This window comes from Drosophila serrata, unplaced genomic scaffold (assembly GCF_035046125.1).
Source record: "Drosophila serrata isolate PLE 108 unplaced genomic scaffold, ASM3504612v1 contig_165, whole genome shotgun sequence".
NCBI lineage: Eukaryota > Metazoa > Arthropoda > Insecta > Diptera > Drosophilidae > Drosophila > Drosophila serrata.
In genome coordinates this window covers 967031-983953 of record NW_028257063.1, presented here as the reverse complement: position 1 = coordinate 983953, position 16923 = coordinate 967031, and the positions used below count along the sequence as shown (strand labels likewise).

Sequence of the window (16923 nt, the reverse complement as noted above, 5' to 3'; positions counted from 1 at the left end):
CACAAAGCCAGAATTCAATTCATCAAAGCCAAAGGCCACGCCCACAGCAATGCTGGGGGAAGAAGCTAGGGGGCGGCGTGAGGTGCTCGCTGTCGTCATGAATTTGGGTCACACCCGGGAGCTTTGAACTGTGTTAGTAGGGCAGCGCATGGTGTCAGCTAGCCAGGACCTGCAAACGTCTGGCGCTGTGACGTCACGAAGGAAGAGTCGAGTCGCATCGAGTTGAGTCGAGAGTCGGTGCGAGTAATGCAATTAGAAGGAAGTACTTTGGTCTCCACTGTTCTCTGTAATGCTCTTGCGAAAAACTCTCTCTTTTGCCAGCGAGAAGAGCAAGCATACGCCCTGTTGCACACACCGCACACGTTGCGCATACGCCCCATCGTCCGCCATCGAGATTAGTTCAATCAACTTGGCTTTAATACTCATTTATTTATTACTTTTTTACTCCGTGTATATAGGTTGTTCTGTTCTGTATGCTGTATGATGTATGCATTTCACTAGATTTAATAATTGTTTTCTGTTTGCATTCGGTTTTCATTGTTTGTTTGTTATTTTTTCGGGTTTCGGGTTTCGGTTTCCCATTTATTGCTTATTCGAATTGTAGACAGGTTACCAACTTCAATTAGGGGGCAACGGCAATGGTGATTTTCCTTTGCTTTATTGTGTGGGTTCTCTTTATTGTTTAATTTAATATGCTAACAATGGTTGCTGTTGGCTTAAATTCATTTGGCTACCGGTTCGGCTGGAGAGGGGCGGGACTAGGGGCGTTCGAAGCGTCTCAAAACTCGTCGCAAGCCGCTCCCACAAACCACGAAAAAACCTATTACACATAAATACAGTCAGTCTCAATTGGCCTTTAACGAATGACATTCACAATGGCATTGGTCTAAAAACAATTTTTGATGTGCGTCTCCGTTCTACCTCTACTCCTTAAAACACAATTCACACGACAAGCAAATCAAAGGATTCCTGGGACATTCCATCCGATTCGGGTTCAACTCGGGGTTCCTTTGCCTGGGTCTGTCTCTATCTCAAATATAATACTTATTGTGCTAACCTTTGATTAAATGTGTGTATATAGTTCTCCTATTGCGATTCTGTGTGGCTGTGTGTATAAGTTCTAATACGTTTCATCTTCTGACTGTGATTGCTAAAACACTCTCTCCTCAAATCTCAAATCTCAAATCTCACATCTCAATTCTCAAATCTTGACCTTGACATTTAACTCTAGTACGTGTATTTGTTCGTTAACTTTCATTTGCGCTTAGATACTATGAAGCATTGTGTGACTTTGTTCTCGATTGATTCCTCCGTCTTCGTTTCGTTTGCAGAGTTCGCAGTGCCTAATTACATGCTACAAATACGATTTATGTTAACCCAATGTTGCAGGACTGATGTCGTCGGTATGGTATATATGGTATATCCTCCATGATTTTGATTCGCTCTGATCTGCTGCACTATCGCTGCCTTTAATCCTGGGCCGGCAGACTTCACCTGAGGCTGCCCAAGATGGGCAGTCAGATGTCGCCGTTGGCATTCGGATTTCCGCTGAGATTGGCATTGGCCTCATTGGCCGCCACCTCGGCGGCGGAACCAGCACCGGTGGTGACACATGTGCTGGTGGCATCACCCACTGTGATGGTTATCGTCGTGTTCTGATTGTCACACTGCACCACCTCGATGGTGCGCGTATTGCTGGTCGCCGTGGTGCTCATTTGTCCGTTCTCTGCCTCATTCAACTGTCGCCCAATCTCCCGATCAATGGCCTCCGCATCCTCGGGATAGCGTTCCGAGCAGAAGATGGCTCCAGCCTTAAGCAGCTTCAAAAGATTTAAGCGATCCTCGGCATTGCGCTTGGCACAAAGGGGTCTGAGTAGAGAGAATACAACATTAATGAGTGAAGTAGAAATATCCTCTATATCCTAGTTTCCCACTTACCTTCCCGCATCCTTGAGCTGCTCCATAAACTCTTTTCCCGTAATGTCCACCAGTGAATTGGGATCCATGTTGGACAGTGAGTCCAGATCCGCATCGTTCATTACGGACACATTGCAAAGGTTGTTCTGCAGCTGTCCCACCAACTGACGGATGCGAGCCGATTCCGAGTTGCTGGCATCGGTGGTATCGCCCTCGCCTCCTGCTCCTTTGCCTCCACCTCCGCCGGCGGGGTCCCCGTTTCCGGTTCCAACATCGGTGCCATGCGGAGTGGTTATGGTCACGTAGTGCGTGGGCTGTAAACAGAGTGGAGATAGCGTTTAATTTAATCTCACAAGCTCTCGGTTCCCGTGGTCACGAGCATCCTAACGTCCTGGCATTCCGAGAATAATGCAATTAGTCATTATGGCAGACAAAAGAGGGACACAAATAAAACGAATTATCCAATTAAGTGCTAGTCACTGGGTGAAAAAATAAATTAGGGTAATGTTATCCTTTTAAATTTGGGAATTTAAGGGAAATTTCCTCAACTGTAATATAATTTCTTGAAGAATGTAAGCTCAATAAAATATATTTAGGTTTAGGACTCACATCAATCCAATGTTCGCCGGGAAAAACAGCCACCAGCTCCGTGTTCTCATCTAAGGTGCGAAAGTACTCCTCATCATCGATCTCCGTGCCATCGGAGTCCAGGTGGATGGTGGGCAGGTGGTCAGACTTCTCGAACTTCTCCGCCACCTTGCTGCGAATCTCCTCCAGACTGGAGGCGCAGACAGCCTTCTTAATGTTCCGAGTTACGTCCTTGACCTGGCCGTAGGGAAGAGAAAGGGAAATGATAAACCATTACACGTTTGCAATTACGGATACGTTTACGGGCTTCAGAGGAGGCTGTAACAGCTACACATGGCCCCGCTCATCAAATGAATAATAAATTAATGTCAGAGGAGGGACAACAACAACTGTGCCTGCCCATAAAATATTCACCAGGAGCAGCACCCAAAAAATAAACACAAGAAAATATACAGTTGTAAATTTCCTTTCTGAAAACACAACCGAAAACTCAAACCCTTTTCACTTGGCCAAGAAAGGAAAACTATGAAAAGCCTGAGCCCACTTCATTGAAGTTTCTTTCACGTAGCACTTAATTATTTACTACTTTTCAGTAGTTTACTTTCTTTCATTTGTTAGTTTTCTATGGGTCTGCTATAGTAATTAAATTAAACAATCTCCATGGAAAGGCAAACAGAATGAATAAATAATAAACACATGGATTCTCTGAAAAAATAAAAACTCAATGAATTAGTAAGCGAAATATTTGCGCCCACGTCATGTCCTGCTGTCAAATGTCCATTTGCTCTAATTGAGATTTATGTACGCTCTTTTATCCTGGGAGGAATGTCACCTTAAAGTGCAGCCTACAGACATATATGAATATATAAAATGTGAAGAAAAAATTTGTACTGCCTGCTGTGTGCACTTTTTTGCTCAGGAACTTGAACCCAGTTTGACATGCACTCGTCCAACTGCGGCGCAAATATTTGCCATTTATGTCCATACATATATCCTTTTTTTATGCGACAAAGCTATGCCTGTCAGCATTTTGCAGCACTGCATGCCATAAGTGAGCGGTGCAAGGACGACGACGCGACGTCTTTGCCAGGCTCTATTAAACTTGCATGCGATGTTAAATGATGCCTCAGCACTAAGGTTAAACGAAACATAAATTAGACCTGGCCCAAAACGTGGGGTGGGGGCCAGGACGAGTGCATTCTCCTACCCGGAATTTATAGCCCCGAAACGTTGGGCAGGCAACGTGTGCAACTCCTCGAGGTCCTTCATAAATTATTGAGAGCGCGCCGTGACTAAATGAAATTTGTAGACGACTTTTCCATTTCGAACGTCTTATTTTATTTGCAGCTCCATCTCCCCAGTCGCCATTAAATTATCTTATAAATGCTTAAAGCAGCCAAAGAAGCAACGTCAAATATTAATCATATCTTTCTTGCTGTGGAAAAAACTTGGCAGCAATGAAAACTTTTCGCGAACTACTGAAGCATCAGACAAGTGGGTCTTATAGAAAACAAAAGCATAGTTCTTCATGCGAAACTTGTGCAAAGTTTTAGTTTCAGTTGATCATATTAGTGGATATCCTCAGAAGATGCTGTCGTTTCTCTTCCCTGACGGTTGCAATTCAATTAGGATTCTAGTTTATTATTTAATTGCTTTCAAACGATACACAAGCTGGCAAATAACCGCAAGCAACTAAAGTAAATGTGATTTTTAGTATAACAAAAACAATCTGAAAGAGTAAACAAGTTATTGAATTTAATGGGAAAACCATGGATAATTGCATAAGGGAAATGGAAGTTTATAAATAATAAAACAAAGGTGGGAAATAATAAATTCTTTAGTGAAAGGAAGTCAAAATACACTTAGAAGGATTTTCTGAAATAAACTTTAAAATAAGTAAATAGATTGAATTAAAGTTGTATTTTTACCGTTTTGTACATACTAATTTCCACTCAATAATTTAAAATAAAAGTCTGTAAACTAAATGAATGGAAAACCACTTTTCCTGGAAACAACTACTCTAAATGTATTTGATGAACCAGTTCTTGGTATTCTACCATCCATTTGATTGCAAATGAAGCCTTTATTTTAATCGAATTTTCCTATTTTCCAATTTTCCTTCAACTGTGTCCAAAACAGATTTGAATCGATTTTAGCCAGACTAGAGGATGATGGCTTTTAAATCACAACTAACTCGAGCTGCTTGACTATCGGTACCCCAGGGTCCTGTGGCCACACGTGCAACGACCTCCGATGTCTGCCTATATCCTTCGGTTACGTGCCTGGGACTCTGACTCTATTCATCTGCATCTCAGACGGAGACGGAGACGGAGACGAAGCCGTAGCTTGGCTCCACAAGTCGCTGGGCTTTTAAATATTTGATGGGCGTGTAGGGCCGCCGCAGATTTCCAAGACGCTGGGGAAATTAGGCGACAACTTTAAATTGCTTTCCAACTATGCTCTGGTATTATGTAAATTGTTTAATACATTATTTATCAAGTTCTGAGCGTGGCAAGGATGCGTGGCTTTCAGTGGGTGTGGCCGTTTTGCTAATTACAGCGCGACATGTCGGAGATGAAAAAGTTTGGCCATTTTAATGGCATTTTCATGGCTGTCGGGGCAGTTGACAGCTATTAAGCCGATTTGTGTTTGGTGGTTTCTGAATTAATTATTTTAATAAGCGGCGACATTTTAATGGATCTTGTCACTGGATAAATATCCGAGGATGACTCCAGGAATACATCACGAAGGATATGATTTGCATGTCGTTCCACGAACCCGATTTAAATAGCTTTGTGGTTTTTGTGGCGCTCGGGGTTTCTTTTGTGCACCCAATTACATACATGTACTCCTTGTACTCCGTGTACTCCTTGTGGTTTTTCTGTACTTTAAGGTTTTGTTTCAGATACACAACAACAAAAAATTTCACAGCAAAAAAGATATCTTTTATTATTATAGAATTTCATTTTTAGATTTATGAAAAACGGAATACTATATAATACGACTGCCAGAAAAACTATTGTTAAATTTAGAGGATCAGTAAGTATCTATGACCAGTAAGTAACTATGACAAGTAACTAACTATGATCAGTAAGTATCTATGACCAATAAGTATGTATGACCAGTAAGTATCTATGACCAGTAAGTATGTATGATCAGTTACTAACTTTGAACACTAATAAACAATGACTTGCAACTTTTGTAACACAACACATTTCTGGTACTTGGCCAGCAGCAGTCACTTCGTTCCGGGGATGTTAGAACAAGTTGGGAATCATATGTTCAGATGTGCGAGATCTGTTTTGGAACAAATTTAAGCTATTTGAATGAAACTATGCAGTTGATCTTCTATATACTTTTACAAGCTTATAAATCGGTGGACTATATATATGCATATATATATCGGACATAGGAACAATCGGACGATTTATAGAACTATGGTCAGTAATTAACTTTGACCTGTAATTAACTATGATCAGAAAGTTTCTATGAACATTAAGTAACTATGAGCAGTAAGTAACTCTGAACAGTAAGTATCTATGACCAGTAATTATCTTTGACCAGTAAGTAACTCTGAACAGTAATTATCTATGACCAGTAAGTGTGTATGATCAGTTACTAATTTTGAACACTAATATACAATGACTTGCAACTTTTGTAACACAACACATTTCTGGTACTTGGCCGGCAGCAGTCACTTCGTTCCGGGGATGTTAGAACTAGTTGGGAATCATAATTACAGATGTGCGAGACTTGTTTTGGACCAAATTTAAGAGGAAGCTATTTGAATGAAACTATGAAGTTGATCTTCTATATACTTTTACAAGTTTATAAATCGGAGCATGCCAAATCAGTGGACTATATATATATATATATATATATAGCTCACATAGGAACAATCGGACGATTTATAGACCTATGATCAGTAATTAACTATGACCAGTAATTAACTATGATCAGTAAATTTCTATGAACACTAAGTAACTATGAGCAGTAAGTAACTCTGAACAGTAAGTATCTATGACCAGTAATTATCTTTGACCAGTAAGTAACTCTGAACAGTAATTATCTATGACCAGTAAATATCTATGACCAGTAAATATCTATGACCAGTAAGTGTGTATGATCAGTTACTAATTTTGAACACTAATAAACAATGACTTGCAACTTTTGTAACACAACACATTTCTGAGACTTGGCCGGCAGCAGTCACTTCGTTCCGGGGATGTTAGAACAAGTTGGGAATCATATGTTCAGATGTGCGAGATTTGTTTTGGAACAAATTTAAGCTATTTAAATGAAACTATGCAGTTGATCTTCTATATACTTTTACAAGTTTATAAATCGGAGCATGCCAAATCGGTGGACTATATATACATATATATAGCTGACATAGGAACAATCAGACGATTTATAGAACTATGATCAGTAATTAACTATGACCAGTAATTAACTATGATCAGAAAGTTTCTATGAACATTAAGTAACTATGAGCAGTAAGTAACTCTGAACAGTAAGTATCTATGACCAGTAATTATCTTTGACCAGAAAGTAAATCTGAACAGTAAGTATCTATGACCAGTAATTATCTTTGACCAGTAAGTATCTATGACCAGTAAGTATGTATGATCAGTTATTAACTTTGAACACTAATAAACAATGACTTGCAACTTTTGTAATACAACACATTTCTGAGACTTGGCCGGCAGCAGTCACTTCGTTCCGGGGATGTTAGAACAACTTGGGAATCATAATTACAGATGTGCGAGATTTGTTTTGGAACAAATTTAAGAGCAAGCTATTTGAATGAAACTATGCAGTTGATCTTCTATATACTTTTACAAGTTTACAAATCGGAGTATGCCAAATCGATGGACTATATATATAAATATATATATAGCTGACATTGGAACAATCGGACAATTTATAGAACTATGATCAGTAATTAACTTTGACCAGTAATTAACTATGATCAGTAAGTTTCTATGAACATTAAGTAACTATGAGCAGTAAGTAACTCTGAACAGTAATTATCTATGACCAGTAAATATCTATGGCCAGTAAGTGTGTATGATCAGTTACTAACTTTGAACACTAATAAACAATGACTTGCAACTTTTGTAATACAACACATTTCTGAGACTTGGCCGGCAGCAGTCACTTCGCTCTGGGGATGTTAAAACAAGTTGGGAATCATATGTACAGATGTGCGTGATTTATTTTGGAACAAAATTAAGAGCAAGCTATTTAAATGAAACTAAAATGAAACTATGGAGTTATTTTTCTTTATAATTTTATTAGTATGTAAGTCGGAGCATGGCGAATCGGTGGACTTTATATACATATATGTTTATAGCTGCCATTGGAAAGATCGGAAAATTTTAGGGAAAAAATTTTAACTTCTCTAGTTTTCAACAGATTTTCATGAAATTTAATAAAATGTTGAAAAAATATACATTTGGGGCCGGAAATGGCTAGATCGATTCAGCTGTTGATGTTAATCAAGAATATACATACATATGTTTATGATTTAAAGGGTCGAAAATGATTTCTTTACTGAGTTTCAAGCTCTTGATTAATTTCAGAAGCTGTTTTCCCCATAAAAACCCATATTTTTTTTGCTCCGATTTTTCCGCTAAAATTCCCCTGCTGCCTGCTAAATCCTTTAAACGGCTTTGTGCTGTTTAAACGGCAGATAAACAAATTAGACGGCAACAAAGGACCTACAGACGGGCAAAACAAATGCCAAACTCAAACAATTCCCAACGCTGACATGAAAAATACAAAAAAGAAAATTCAAAAAATACAAATAAAAGCAAATAAAGGACAAGGAAAAGCAAACATGAAAAATTCATATAAAGTTTATGTTTTTGCAAAGTCAAAAACAGGCAGTAAGGGTTTATTACTGAGCTTTCGCTGCGCTCTTAAATACCCAAGCTTTATTCTCTGTTTGCCAGGTTTCTCTTATTTTGGCGAGCCATTCTCTTTGCAAGTTCAACCCAGTTTCCATAAAGAACAAAAAAAAAGAAAACGAACGCAGCACGCGGCCAACAACAACAAAAAGCACAAAACAACAACGCCCAAAAAAGGGCATGGCATGGCTGGAAGATAATGCATGCTCGAAAAATGCCATTGTCTGACTCTCGTAGTCTATGCCTTTGTGAACCAACAACTTAATCAAAAATTATCACAAAATAACTCGAAACTCGCAATTTGCAGAACTTAAAAACTCACTTTGAACGGCTTTTTGGAGTCGCTCGAATTCGCGGCTGTCGTCTCCATGGCTTTTGTTTGTTGATTAATAATATTTATTCACTTTTGGAATTCACTTGTTTTGCAGCTTTTATTGTTTTACATTTGGTGATTTTTTAGCACTGAAGTTTAAGCAAACAAACTTGAAATTCCTTCCCGCAAGCTGCACTTGAAATGGGAATGAAGTGTAGCGTTTTTTAGCTCTGCAGCGGGAGCTTTTGGAATGCGAAGAGCGCCGGTTTTGAAATGAGCATTTTCTTATTGGGAGCAGTGGCTTTTATAGGAGAAGCTCTTCCTCTTTTCCACACTGTAAGCTCTCTGTTATCCTGACCGTTAAATGTTAAAAATTGGCAAATTAATGTTAAATAAAATTTCTCAAATTTGCCAAAATGCATTATTGAATTTAAATATAATTCTTTTAAAAATATAAACCTAATCTAATTTTAATTTATTTTTACAATTTGTCAAATAAATTGTTCAAACAAAGTAAATAACATAATTATAAATAAAAGAAGCATGTTGAAGTTTGTAATTTTATACATTTTAGAATTTTTGCATTGCATTGCAAAGTTCTAACTTTAATTATAATATCCTCCAAGGATATAAGAAGTTATCAATCAAAAGAAAACTAACATCCTAAGAGAGAGCTTAAAAAGGAGCGACTTTAGCAGGACTTTAAAATACTCTCTCTCTCTCTCTCTCTCTCTGCTGACTATGTTAGTAACAGTGTCCTGTAATCAAGGCATCGAAAGTGCAAAGAGCATCCTAGAACAATCCTGGAGACACAATTCACACTGACCTTTAATGGGAAAATGAGTGAATTTGCGATAAACTGACAGCCTAATCACCAGGTAAAGGCCACTTTGAATCGTTCCATTGAGATTCAGCCCCCGGACTTCGTATCTGTCCATTGATATCCGGCCCCAGACGACAATCAACGTAACTTTTTCCCCATTTTCCCTCCAAAGGAGCAGCTTTAGACAACGCTTAACTTTCTGCTCAACTGAACTGGCCAGAGTGCCAACACCCATTTAAATCTATATACTATTTCTATGCACACATCAAGAGACCGACCAGATAAAGAGGAGCAAAAAAGCAAACTTTTGACAAATGGCCAAAATACATGAAAGGAAGCCAAAGCCGGAAGGTGGCCCCAGATTGAGTTGAGCTCAACTGAGTTTGAGGCACCGCGAAAAAAGAACTATTAAAATCAGTTGAAAAATATATTCTTTCCACTATAAATATATTATTAATTAAATTGTTATTAAATTATTATTATGTTATTAAATTATTGCGATCTGACTAATATCTCCCCCGAATTATAAAATATATAAAACGTAAGGAATCATAAAAAACCATTTATGTTCAAAGTATACCAACATATAATTAAATAATAAGGATTCTGGAAATATCTAGGATATTTTATTTGCATTCTTTGATATCGATATTTATGGATATTTTTATTTAACCATTTAAAAAAAAAATCAAATTTTAAAAATGCACATCTCAGTCAAAAAAAGATTAATTTTATTTTGTAAAGCTTTCCTATGTTAGTTTTGATTAGGTTAATAAATCTGCATATTCAATTTAAATTGTTTAAAAATGAAATTTTTTCGACAATTTTAAACAATTTTGACGATGTAACCCCTTATAAAATTTCGAACAAATTTGGAAAATTTTTTTTTCTTTCTAAGATGTATAGATCGATACGGCAGTTGATTCTGATCAATAATATATATGATTTATAGGGTCGGAAATGATTCCTTCACAGCTTTACAAGCTTCTGACTAAAATTAAAATACGCTGCAAGGGAATAAATTACTTAAACTTTACTCTGTCTGTCTTTTCTCTCTCTGCTTAGTATGAAACTAATGGGGGGAAAAGGAAGGATCAAGTCGGAGAAGGGCATGAAGGAACCTTAAATTGTCATCCTTGTGCGCGCCATCGGTTGCTGCCCCTCCTCCCAGAGGCTTCTTCTGCTGCTGGCAACTTGCCCCGCTGGCTGTCATTGCACTGTATACTGCATGCAGCAACTACATACTTTTATAGCCCAGCCAATGCAATAGCAACAAAAGGAGCAGCCGGAGGAGGGTGTGACGAAGGGGGTCAAGAGGAGGAGGAGGAGGAGGAGGAGGCTGGGGTGACTATTTTTAGCGCAGGTCACTTGAAAGGACGCACAAGGACATCGACGCGTGCGGGTGTAGATGGTGCTGTGTGGCGCAAACAGTCCACAGGTCACGTGCCCATGCACCGCGGTGCATTGACCACGGAGACGTTGACACTTCGAGCCGGAAACTGGGTTGAGGCTTTCGTCACTCGATGTCAGGTGACAGGTAATTGCCTTGCAGGATGCCAGCACAATAGACAACATTGACGTAGCGAGGGAAGCCAATAAATCAACGCCTGGTAATTTTAGTTACCTATTAAAGAGAAGCCATTGTTAGCTTAACTTTACCTTACATTTGTGTCCTTAATACAAGTTAAATAAGGGTATAATTAAAACTTTAATAACCAAAAGAGTTTGGTTACAAAAGCCTAGAAACAATTAGGTATCAATTATCAAGGAAACCCTATTTTTCCTTTAGAAAACCCAACGAAACAAGGTTAACAGCAACCTTGAGAGCAAACCAAATGGAAAACAAATTGCAAGCTCAACAACAGCTTGCCGCGCTCATTATTCTTTTTTTTGCTGGCAAAAACCTTGTAAAATTTTGGTCTAAACAACTGCCAAACAAAAAGCAGACAAAACTAATTATCCTTGCGCCACGCGCCCTTAAAAGGGATAACAGCATCGCCTTAACACCGCTAATCTCATTTTAGTTACCAGCTTAGGACCGCTCGCTAACAGGACTCTGCTAAATAAGGGTAGCGCCTCTGCCGCCTGTAACAGGACCTCGTTAAAATTCAAGTAGGACTTCGTTTGAACCTCTTCACTTTGACATTTGTGAGCGAGATAAGGGCGACAAGGGAAACTTGGGTCAAGGCTCTTTGAAACGATTTTGCTTATTGGAATTTAAGGATATTTTTGGCATAATAAATTCCGAAATTATTTTAAAAATCATAATATCTAAAAGTTAGTTATTCCCTGTAAGATGATTTGGATAATTTTATTATGTTATTTCGTAAAAAGGAATAGGTGTAAACTTGATCAAAGCAGCCTCCTCCACTTCACAGGGATACCGAAAAATTTTAAATACCAAAATACAAGGACCTGCTGTCGGCTACTTTGCTGTGGGGGGTGGAGTGGCAGAGCTGCAACAGGTCACGAACTCCCTGCTTGGCCTGATGCAACGCTTCTCTCGATCGTAAATGCCCAGAAAGGCTTTACAGTTGGAGCAGTATAGATACTCCCGGTTATCCGACGAGTCCAGGCAGGGCAGCAGGCAAAATGGCCAGCAAACCACGATCCAGGCGGCACAGCATTTAGAGGTTGCGATCTCTGAGGCGGCCTTAATCATCGGACGGCGCTGACAGCCACAGCATGGACAGAAGATGCAACCATCCGCCGGCATCCAGCGCCTGATGGAGAGCCTGTAGCACTGCTTGCGTTTAGCCTGCTCCTTTTCCGAGCACTTACAGGGGCAGGGGTCCTTGACTTGGCATGAAAATGTTGTCGTGTAAGCTTTCTCGCCTCCACCAGAGACAAGACTGGAAGGGGCATAACCCTTTTTCTTCATATCTAGGAATAAACGGTGATTTAAAGAAACTATCTTGGAAGGGAAAAATGTGTGCCTAAGCTATACTTACATGCATCTGCCTTTTCGGCCATCTGTTCCTCGGAAAGGCCCGTCTTCCTGCTGATCTCTGAGAGGCGTTCCTCGCTGATCCCATGTTCTGCGGCCAGCATATGCATTCTCTTGATCTTCTCGCTGGCTAAAAAAATGATATAATTTCATTAATGTAATTTAATTCTGTATTTAAATAATCTTAAGGTTCACTTACTTTGGCCACTAGACTCGCCACCCGATTTATCATTTGTATCGCAGGCTAATGAAGAATTTATTATTAATTTGAGTAAATTGAATATAAAATTCTTTAGAACTTACATTGTTCTGCACCACCCTTGCATTTCCTGCTGCTGTTCAGAGTGCATTTACTTGGGTGTTCCATCTCGACGTGGCGCAGGAGACAGTCAGGATCACAGCGAGACATGCGGATCACCTTCTGGCAATGCATACAGCGCATCAAGTCCACATCTTTCGAGGTTGAGCACATGGACATATTGCTCTATACTATCTGTAAATCTGGTGAAGTTCTGGGTATCAAGTCTGACGTGGATGGATCAGGCTACTTTGTGCCTGAGTCCGAAATAACAAACACACTCTAGTTATAAAATATTACACAATAACCAAACACTTTATTCCTTAGTTTCATTAATAGTTCTCTAGGATCATCTTGGGCACCACATTCATGCTGGTCAGCTCCTGGAAGAGTAACTTGCAGGCATACGGCATGGATATCTTGGAGACATTGGCCGAGGACTGACAGTAGTGGCACCAAGAGCAGTATGCTAGCCTGCCGCAGGTCCGGCAAACGTCCACCTCGAAGGCATCCGAGGAGATCATCAGTCGCTCCATGATCAGCATACTGGCTCCGTATGAGATAAGGCAATCCCGTTCCATTTCGCCCAACCGCAGGCCTCCTTCTCGACTCCTACCCTGCGTTGGCTGTCGGGTGAGTACCGCCTTGGGGCCTCTGGCACGCGCGTGCATCTTGTCTTGCACCATGTGCTTCAGCTTCTGATAGTACACGGGTCCCGAGTAGATGTAGGCTTCCAGTGGAGCTCCAGTGATCCCCGAATAGAAGAAGTCCTTGCCCATGTAGTTGTAGCCATGTCGCTCCAGTTCCGCCTGGATATCCTGTACCTTGGAGCCGCCAAAGGCGGTGCCGTAGTGGAATTTTCCTTCCAAAACACCTGCCTTGCCGCCAAGCAGTTCAAGCGTCTTGCCCACCGTCATACGGGAGGGGAAACCGTGCGGGTTCATGATCATATCCGGGCAAATACCCATATCGTTGTAGGGCATGTCCTCCTGGTCAACAATCAGCCCGGTCACGCCCTTTTGTCCGTGCCGCGAACTGAATTTGTCACCAATTTCGGGAATTCGAGTCTGCCGCAGCAGGATCTTGATGAGAAAGTCTTCCTCTGAGTTGGCCGAGACCATGACACGTTCCACGTAGCTGGGCTCCGATCCCTTGTAGCTAATGGGGACGGCTGTGTAGGGAACTTGGGGAGATTGACCCTCCAGGGGATTCATCGAGGTCACAGCCGGCATCTCCTTGTTTATCATGATCTGTTTGTTTTGAACCTGCTCGCCGGGCGCCACAATGCCATCGGTGTCTAAGACGTCGTGCTTGAAGATCACCTTGTTGGTGAGTGCATCCTTGACGGGGCCCATGATTCTGTCGAAGGTCTGATTCGCATATCGTTTCACCGTGCACTTGGAGTTCTTGTAGACCAGACAGCGTCCGTAGCCGCGATCAATCGAGGCCTTGTTCAGGATCAAAGCATCTTCAATATCGTAGCCGGAGTAGCTCATCACAGCCACCGTTGCATTTTGGCCAGCGGGGAGCTTGTCGAAATTGGTGAGCTCGATGGTCTTTGTCTTTACCATAGGCGCCTGGGGATACACCAGGTTGTACATTAGCGAGTCGATGCGGTTCTTCTGGTTGTAGCCAATCATTCCCATCGCCTGCTTACCCATAGCACACTGGTAAGTGTTCCTGGGACTCTGGTTGTGATGCGGATAAGGCACCAGCCCGGCGCATACGCCCAGCAAGGTGAATGGCTCAATCTCAAGGTGCGTAGTGCGTTCCTCAATGTGGCTCTCGTTCCAGGCGATAAAAGAGTCGTTCTCCTCGTTCACATCCAGATACTCGATGAGCCCGTCCAGGAGAAAGTCATCAAACTTCCGTATACCGCGGTTCAGCTCTTCCAGGTGATGCTGTTTTACCCGCGGCTGGCACTTCTCAACAATGATGTAGGGGCGGCACAAGCGTCCGCCGTCCGTGTGAATATAGACGCATCGTTGGGTGTAGGAAGTGTGCACGGACACATAACTGCCCATGCGACCCTTCCGTCTCATGTAGCGCAGATTCCTCACCAGGTGCTTGTGGTTCAACGTCAGTCCTAGGACATTGCCATTGATGAAGACCAGAAAGACGTTGGGATTGTTAATTGGGTTGCCACTCACTTCCCGGATATCCTCGACGCCGGCATTGAAGGCAAGAATCATCACTGGTGCCTCCTCCACCTCTGTGGTGATGTGGGTCATCAGGGCAAGATTCTTGACCAGGCCGCACGCTTCGCCCTCGGGCGTATCTGAGGGACACAGCATACCCCACTGGCTGGGCTGCAGGGACCGCGGTCCAGACACTTTCCGCGTCTTCTCGAACTGTGAATTCACGCGCGTCATCATGCCCAGGGCGGATATGTAACTAAGGCGGGACAAGACCTGCGTGACGCCAGCCCGTTCCATCTTGAAACGCTTGATGGTCCAGTTGCCGGAGCTGATGGCAGACTCCAATCCCGCCGTGATCTGCGCCGCCCTCATATGCTTCACCACATCGAACTGTGCTGCCTTCACCTTGGGAATATTCTTGTCCGCAATCGTCTTTAGCTCCCAGTTCATCCGCTTAAACAGATCCTCGAACATGAGGGAAATCATGGAGCCGGCCAACTCCAGACGCTTATTTCCATAGTAATCCCGATCGTCGAAAAGGGTCTTGTCCAGCTCGGCGGCCATGACGCGACGCACCATCATGGACACGTAAATGGCTTTCATTTGGAAATTGAAGTTTTCCACGGGCACGTGGGCCAAAATAGTAGTCAGCAGGAGCTCGCGAGCCTCCTCCGAAGGGGTTTTCGTGGTGGCGCTTTGAAAGCGCTTGACCACCAGCTTAGAGCCTACAAAAAAGGATCAGGTATAAGAGAATGAATTGGAGAATGAATTAGATGTACTTACCCATATACTCCAGCGCCCTTTGTTGTGTAAAAACCTTCAGATTGAAAGCCTCCAGTAGAGAGGCACCGAACCTATTCTGCGACTTGGTATCAATGCCAATATGCGCCTGTATCTCCTGGTCGGAGACAACTCCTAACGCCTTGAAGATCACCACAATGGGTATGTCATCCGTCATCGAGTTGTGCTTCAGGTAGTACTTTCCATGTTTACTGAGCACCAGGGTTCGCGACTTCTTCTCGTGCGTCGATGAGGTGACCTGGCACTGAACCACGCCGTTAAAGTCTTCGGTGAGCATCTTGTTCCACGACAACTGCTCCTGGATGAGAATAACCTTTTCCTGGCCGCGTACCACGAAGTAACCACCAGGATCCAGTGGACACTCGTTCAGCTTGGACAGCTCGAACTCCGATTTGCCAGTGAGAGCGCAGTTGGAGCAGCGAAGCATGAGAGGCATCCTTCCAATAAGCAGGTTATTCCTCTTAATCCGCTGGGTACCCCGCGTATACTCAATATCCACGGTGATGGGGGCGGAGTAAGTGGTGTCTCGCAGGCGGCACTCGTGCGGCGTGGTCGCCTTGGTGATGTTGAAGCCCTCATCGATATCCGGCTTGCCCACCCGCACGTCCAGATACTTGAGGTAGAAGAGCGGATCTGCACCACTGGTCACCAGCTCGTTGGCCTTTACGATCTTCTTGATGTCCACGTTTATAAAGTGATTGAAGGAATCAATGTGCTGCTTCACGAGGCCCTTAACCTGTAGGAATGCCGGCAACAGTTTCCACTTCTCCGAGAGCGGCTTGATAGGCGTGGCCCAGTCCTTGCTGTCGCCGGGCTCCCAGGACATGGCCTCCACGTTGGAATCCAACTTCTTGCGCTCCACCATATCTTAATTATTATTATTTTAAATATCAAAGAATAAAGATCTGTGTGCTCGCCAAGTTTTCAGTTTATAATGCTTTATTTAGGGGATTTTCAACTTCTCGACGATTGGTCACACTTTAATGGCTCAAAACATTTATCGTTGCCAGAAGTTAGAAATGTTCCAAATTGTATGCAGTCCAGTGTTGTTAAGTGTTAATAGCGCTGTAAGCTTTATTGGGCGCGAAAATTAAAATTTAAATATTGTATGTAAATATTTCAAAATGCATTTAATTTCGTATATGAAACAAATTAAGTTACCAGAACATTGTTAAAATAAAAAAAT

At 41.9% G+C, this 16923-nt stretch overlaps 3 protein-coding genes across 3 annotated transcripts; all 3 read right to left on the bottom strand.

Annotated features, from left to right (window-relative positions):
• Nucleotides 1–409: 409 nt before the first annotated feature.
• Drep1 (DNA fragmentation factor-related protein 1) lies at nucleotides 410–9014 on the bottom strand. The gene is made up of 4 exons (XM_020942639.2): nucleotides 8740–9014; nucleotides 2527–2742; nucleotides 1939–2231; nucleotides 410–1869 (listed from the first exon to the last, which is right to left on the bottom strand). Exons 1-4 carry the CDS (start codon nucleotides 8785–8787, stop codon nucleotides 1518–1520), a joined length of 909 nt encoding a protein of 302 aa, XP_020798298.1. The 5' UTR covers nucleotides 8788–9014; the 3' UTR covers nucleotides 410–1517.
• A 2817-nt stretch (nucleotides 9015–11831) lies between these two features.
• On the bottom strand, nucleotides 11832–13008 carry LOC110176347 (uncharacterized). The gene is made up of 4 exons (XM_020942675.2): nucleotides 12804–13008; nucleotides 12700–12744; nucleotides 12505–12630; nucleotides 11832–12436 (listed from the first exon to the last, which is right to left on the bottom strand). Exons 1-4 carry the CDS (start codon nucleotides 12976–12978, stop codon nucleotides 11979–11981), a joined length of 804 nt encoding a protein of 267 aa, XP_020798334.2. The 5' UTR covers nucleotides 12979–13008; the 3' UTR covers nucleotides 11832–11978.
• A 76-nt stretch (nucleotides 13009–13084) lies between these two features.
• Nucleotides 13085–16673, bottom strand: Polr3B (RNA polymerase III subunit RpIII128). The gene is made up of 2 exons (XM_020942674.2): nucleotides 15720–16673; nucleotides 13085–15661 (listed from the first exon to the last, which is right to left on the bottom strand). The coding sequence occupies exons 1-2, from the start codon at nucleotides 16600–16602 to the stop codon at nucleotides 13131–13133; spliced, it is 3414 nt and encodes a 1137-aa protein (XP_020798333.2). The 5' UTR covers nucleotides 16603–16673; the 3' UTR covers nucleotides 13085–13130.
• Nucleotides 16674–16923: the final 250 nt, after the last annotated feature.

What these genes read in the sequence shown, in the direction of transcription:
- Polr3B (XM_020942674.2), bottom strand. Translation starts at nt 16,602, where the DNA reads ATGGTGGAGCGCAAGAAGTTGGATTCCAACGTGGAGGCCATGTCCTGG. An exon ending in AAGGGCGCTGGAGTATATGG is followed by an intron (nt 15,662 to 15,719) that starts GTAAGTACATCT and finishes CCTTTTTTGTAG; the next exon opens with GCTCTAAGCTGGTGGTCAAG.
- Drep1 (XM_020942639.2), bottom strand. Translation starts at nt 8,787, where the DNA reads ATGGAGACGACAGCCGCGAATTCGAGCGACTCCAAAAAGCCGTTCAAA. An exon ending in ACTCCAAAAAGCCGTTCAAA is followed by an intron (nt 2,743 to 8,739) that starts GTGAGTTTTTAA and finishes CCCTACGGCCAG; the next exon opens with GTCAAGGACGTAACTCGGAA. An exon ending in CCGGCGAACATTGGATTGAT is followed by an intron (nt 2,232 to 2,526) that starts GTGAGTCCTAAA and finishes CTCTGTTTACAG; the next exon opens with CCCACGCACTACGTGACCAT.
- LOC110176347 (XM_020942675.2), bottom strand. Translation starts at nt 12,978, where the DNA reads ATGTCCATGTGCTCAACCTCGAAAGATGTGGACTTGATGCGCTGTATG. An exon ending in CAAGGGTGGTGCAGAACAAT is followed by an intron (nt 12,745 to 12,803) that starts GTAAGTTCTAAA and finishes ATTCTTCATTAG; the next exon opens with CCTGCGATACAAATGATAAA. An exon ending in GGCCGAAAAGGCAGATGCAT is followed by an intron (nt 12,437 to 12,504) that starts GTAAGTATAGCT and finishes GTTTATTCCTAG; the next exon opens with ATATGAAGAAAAAGGGTTAT.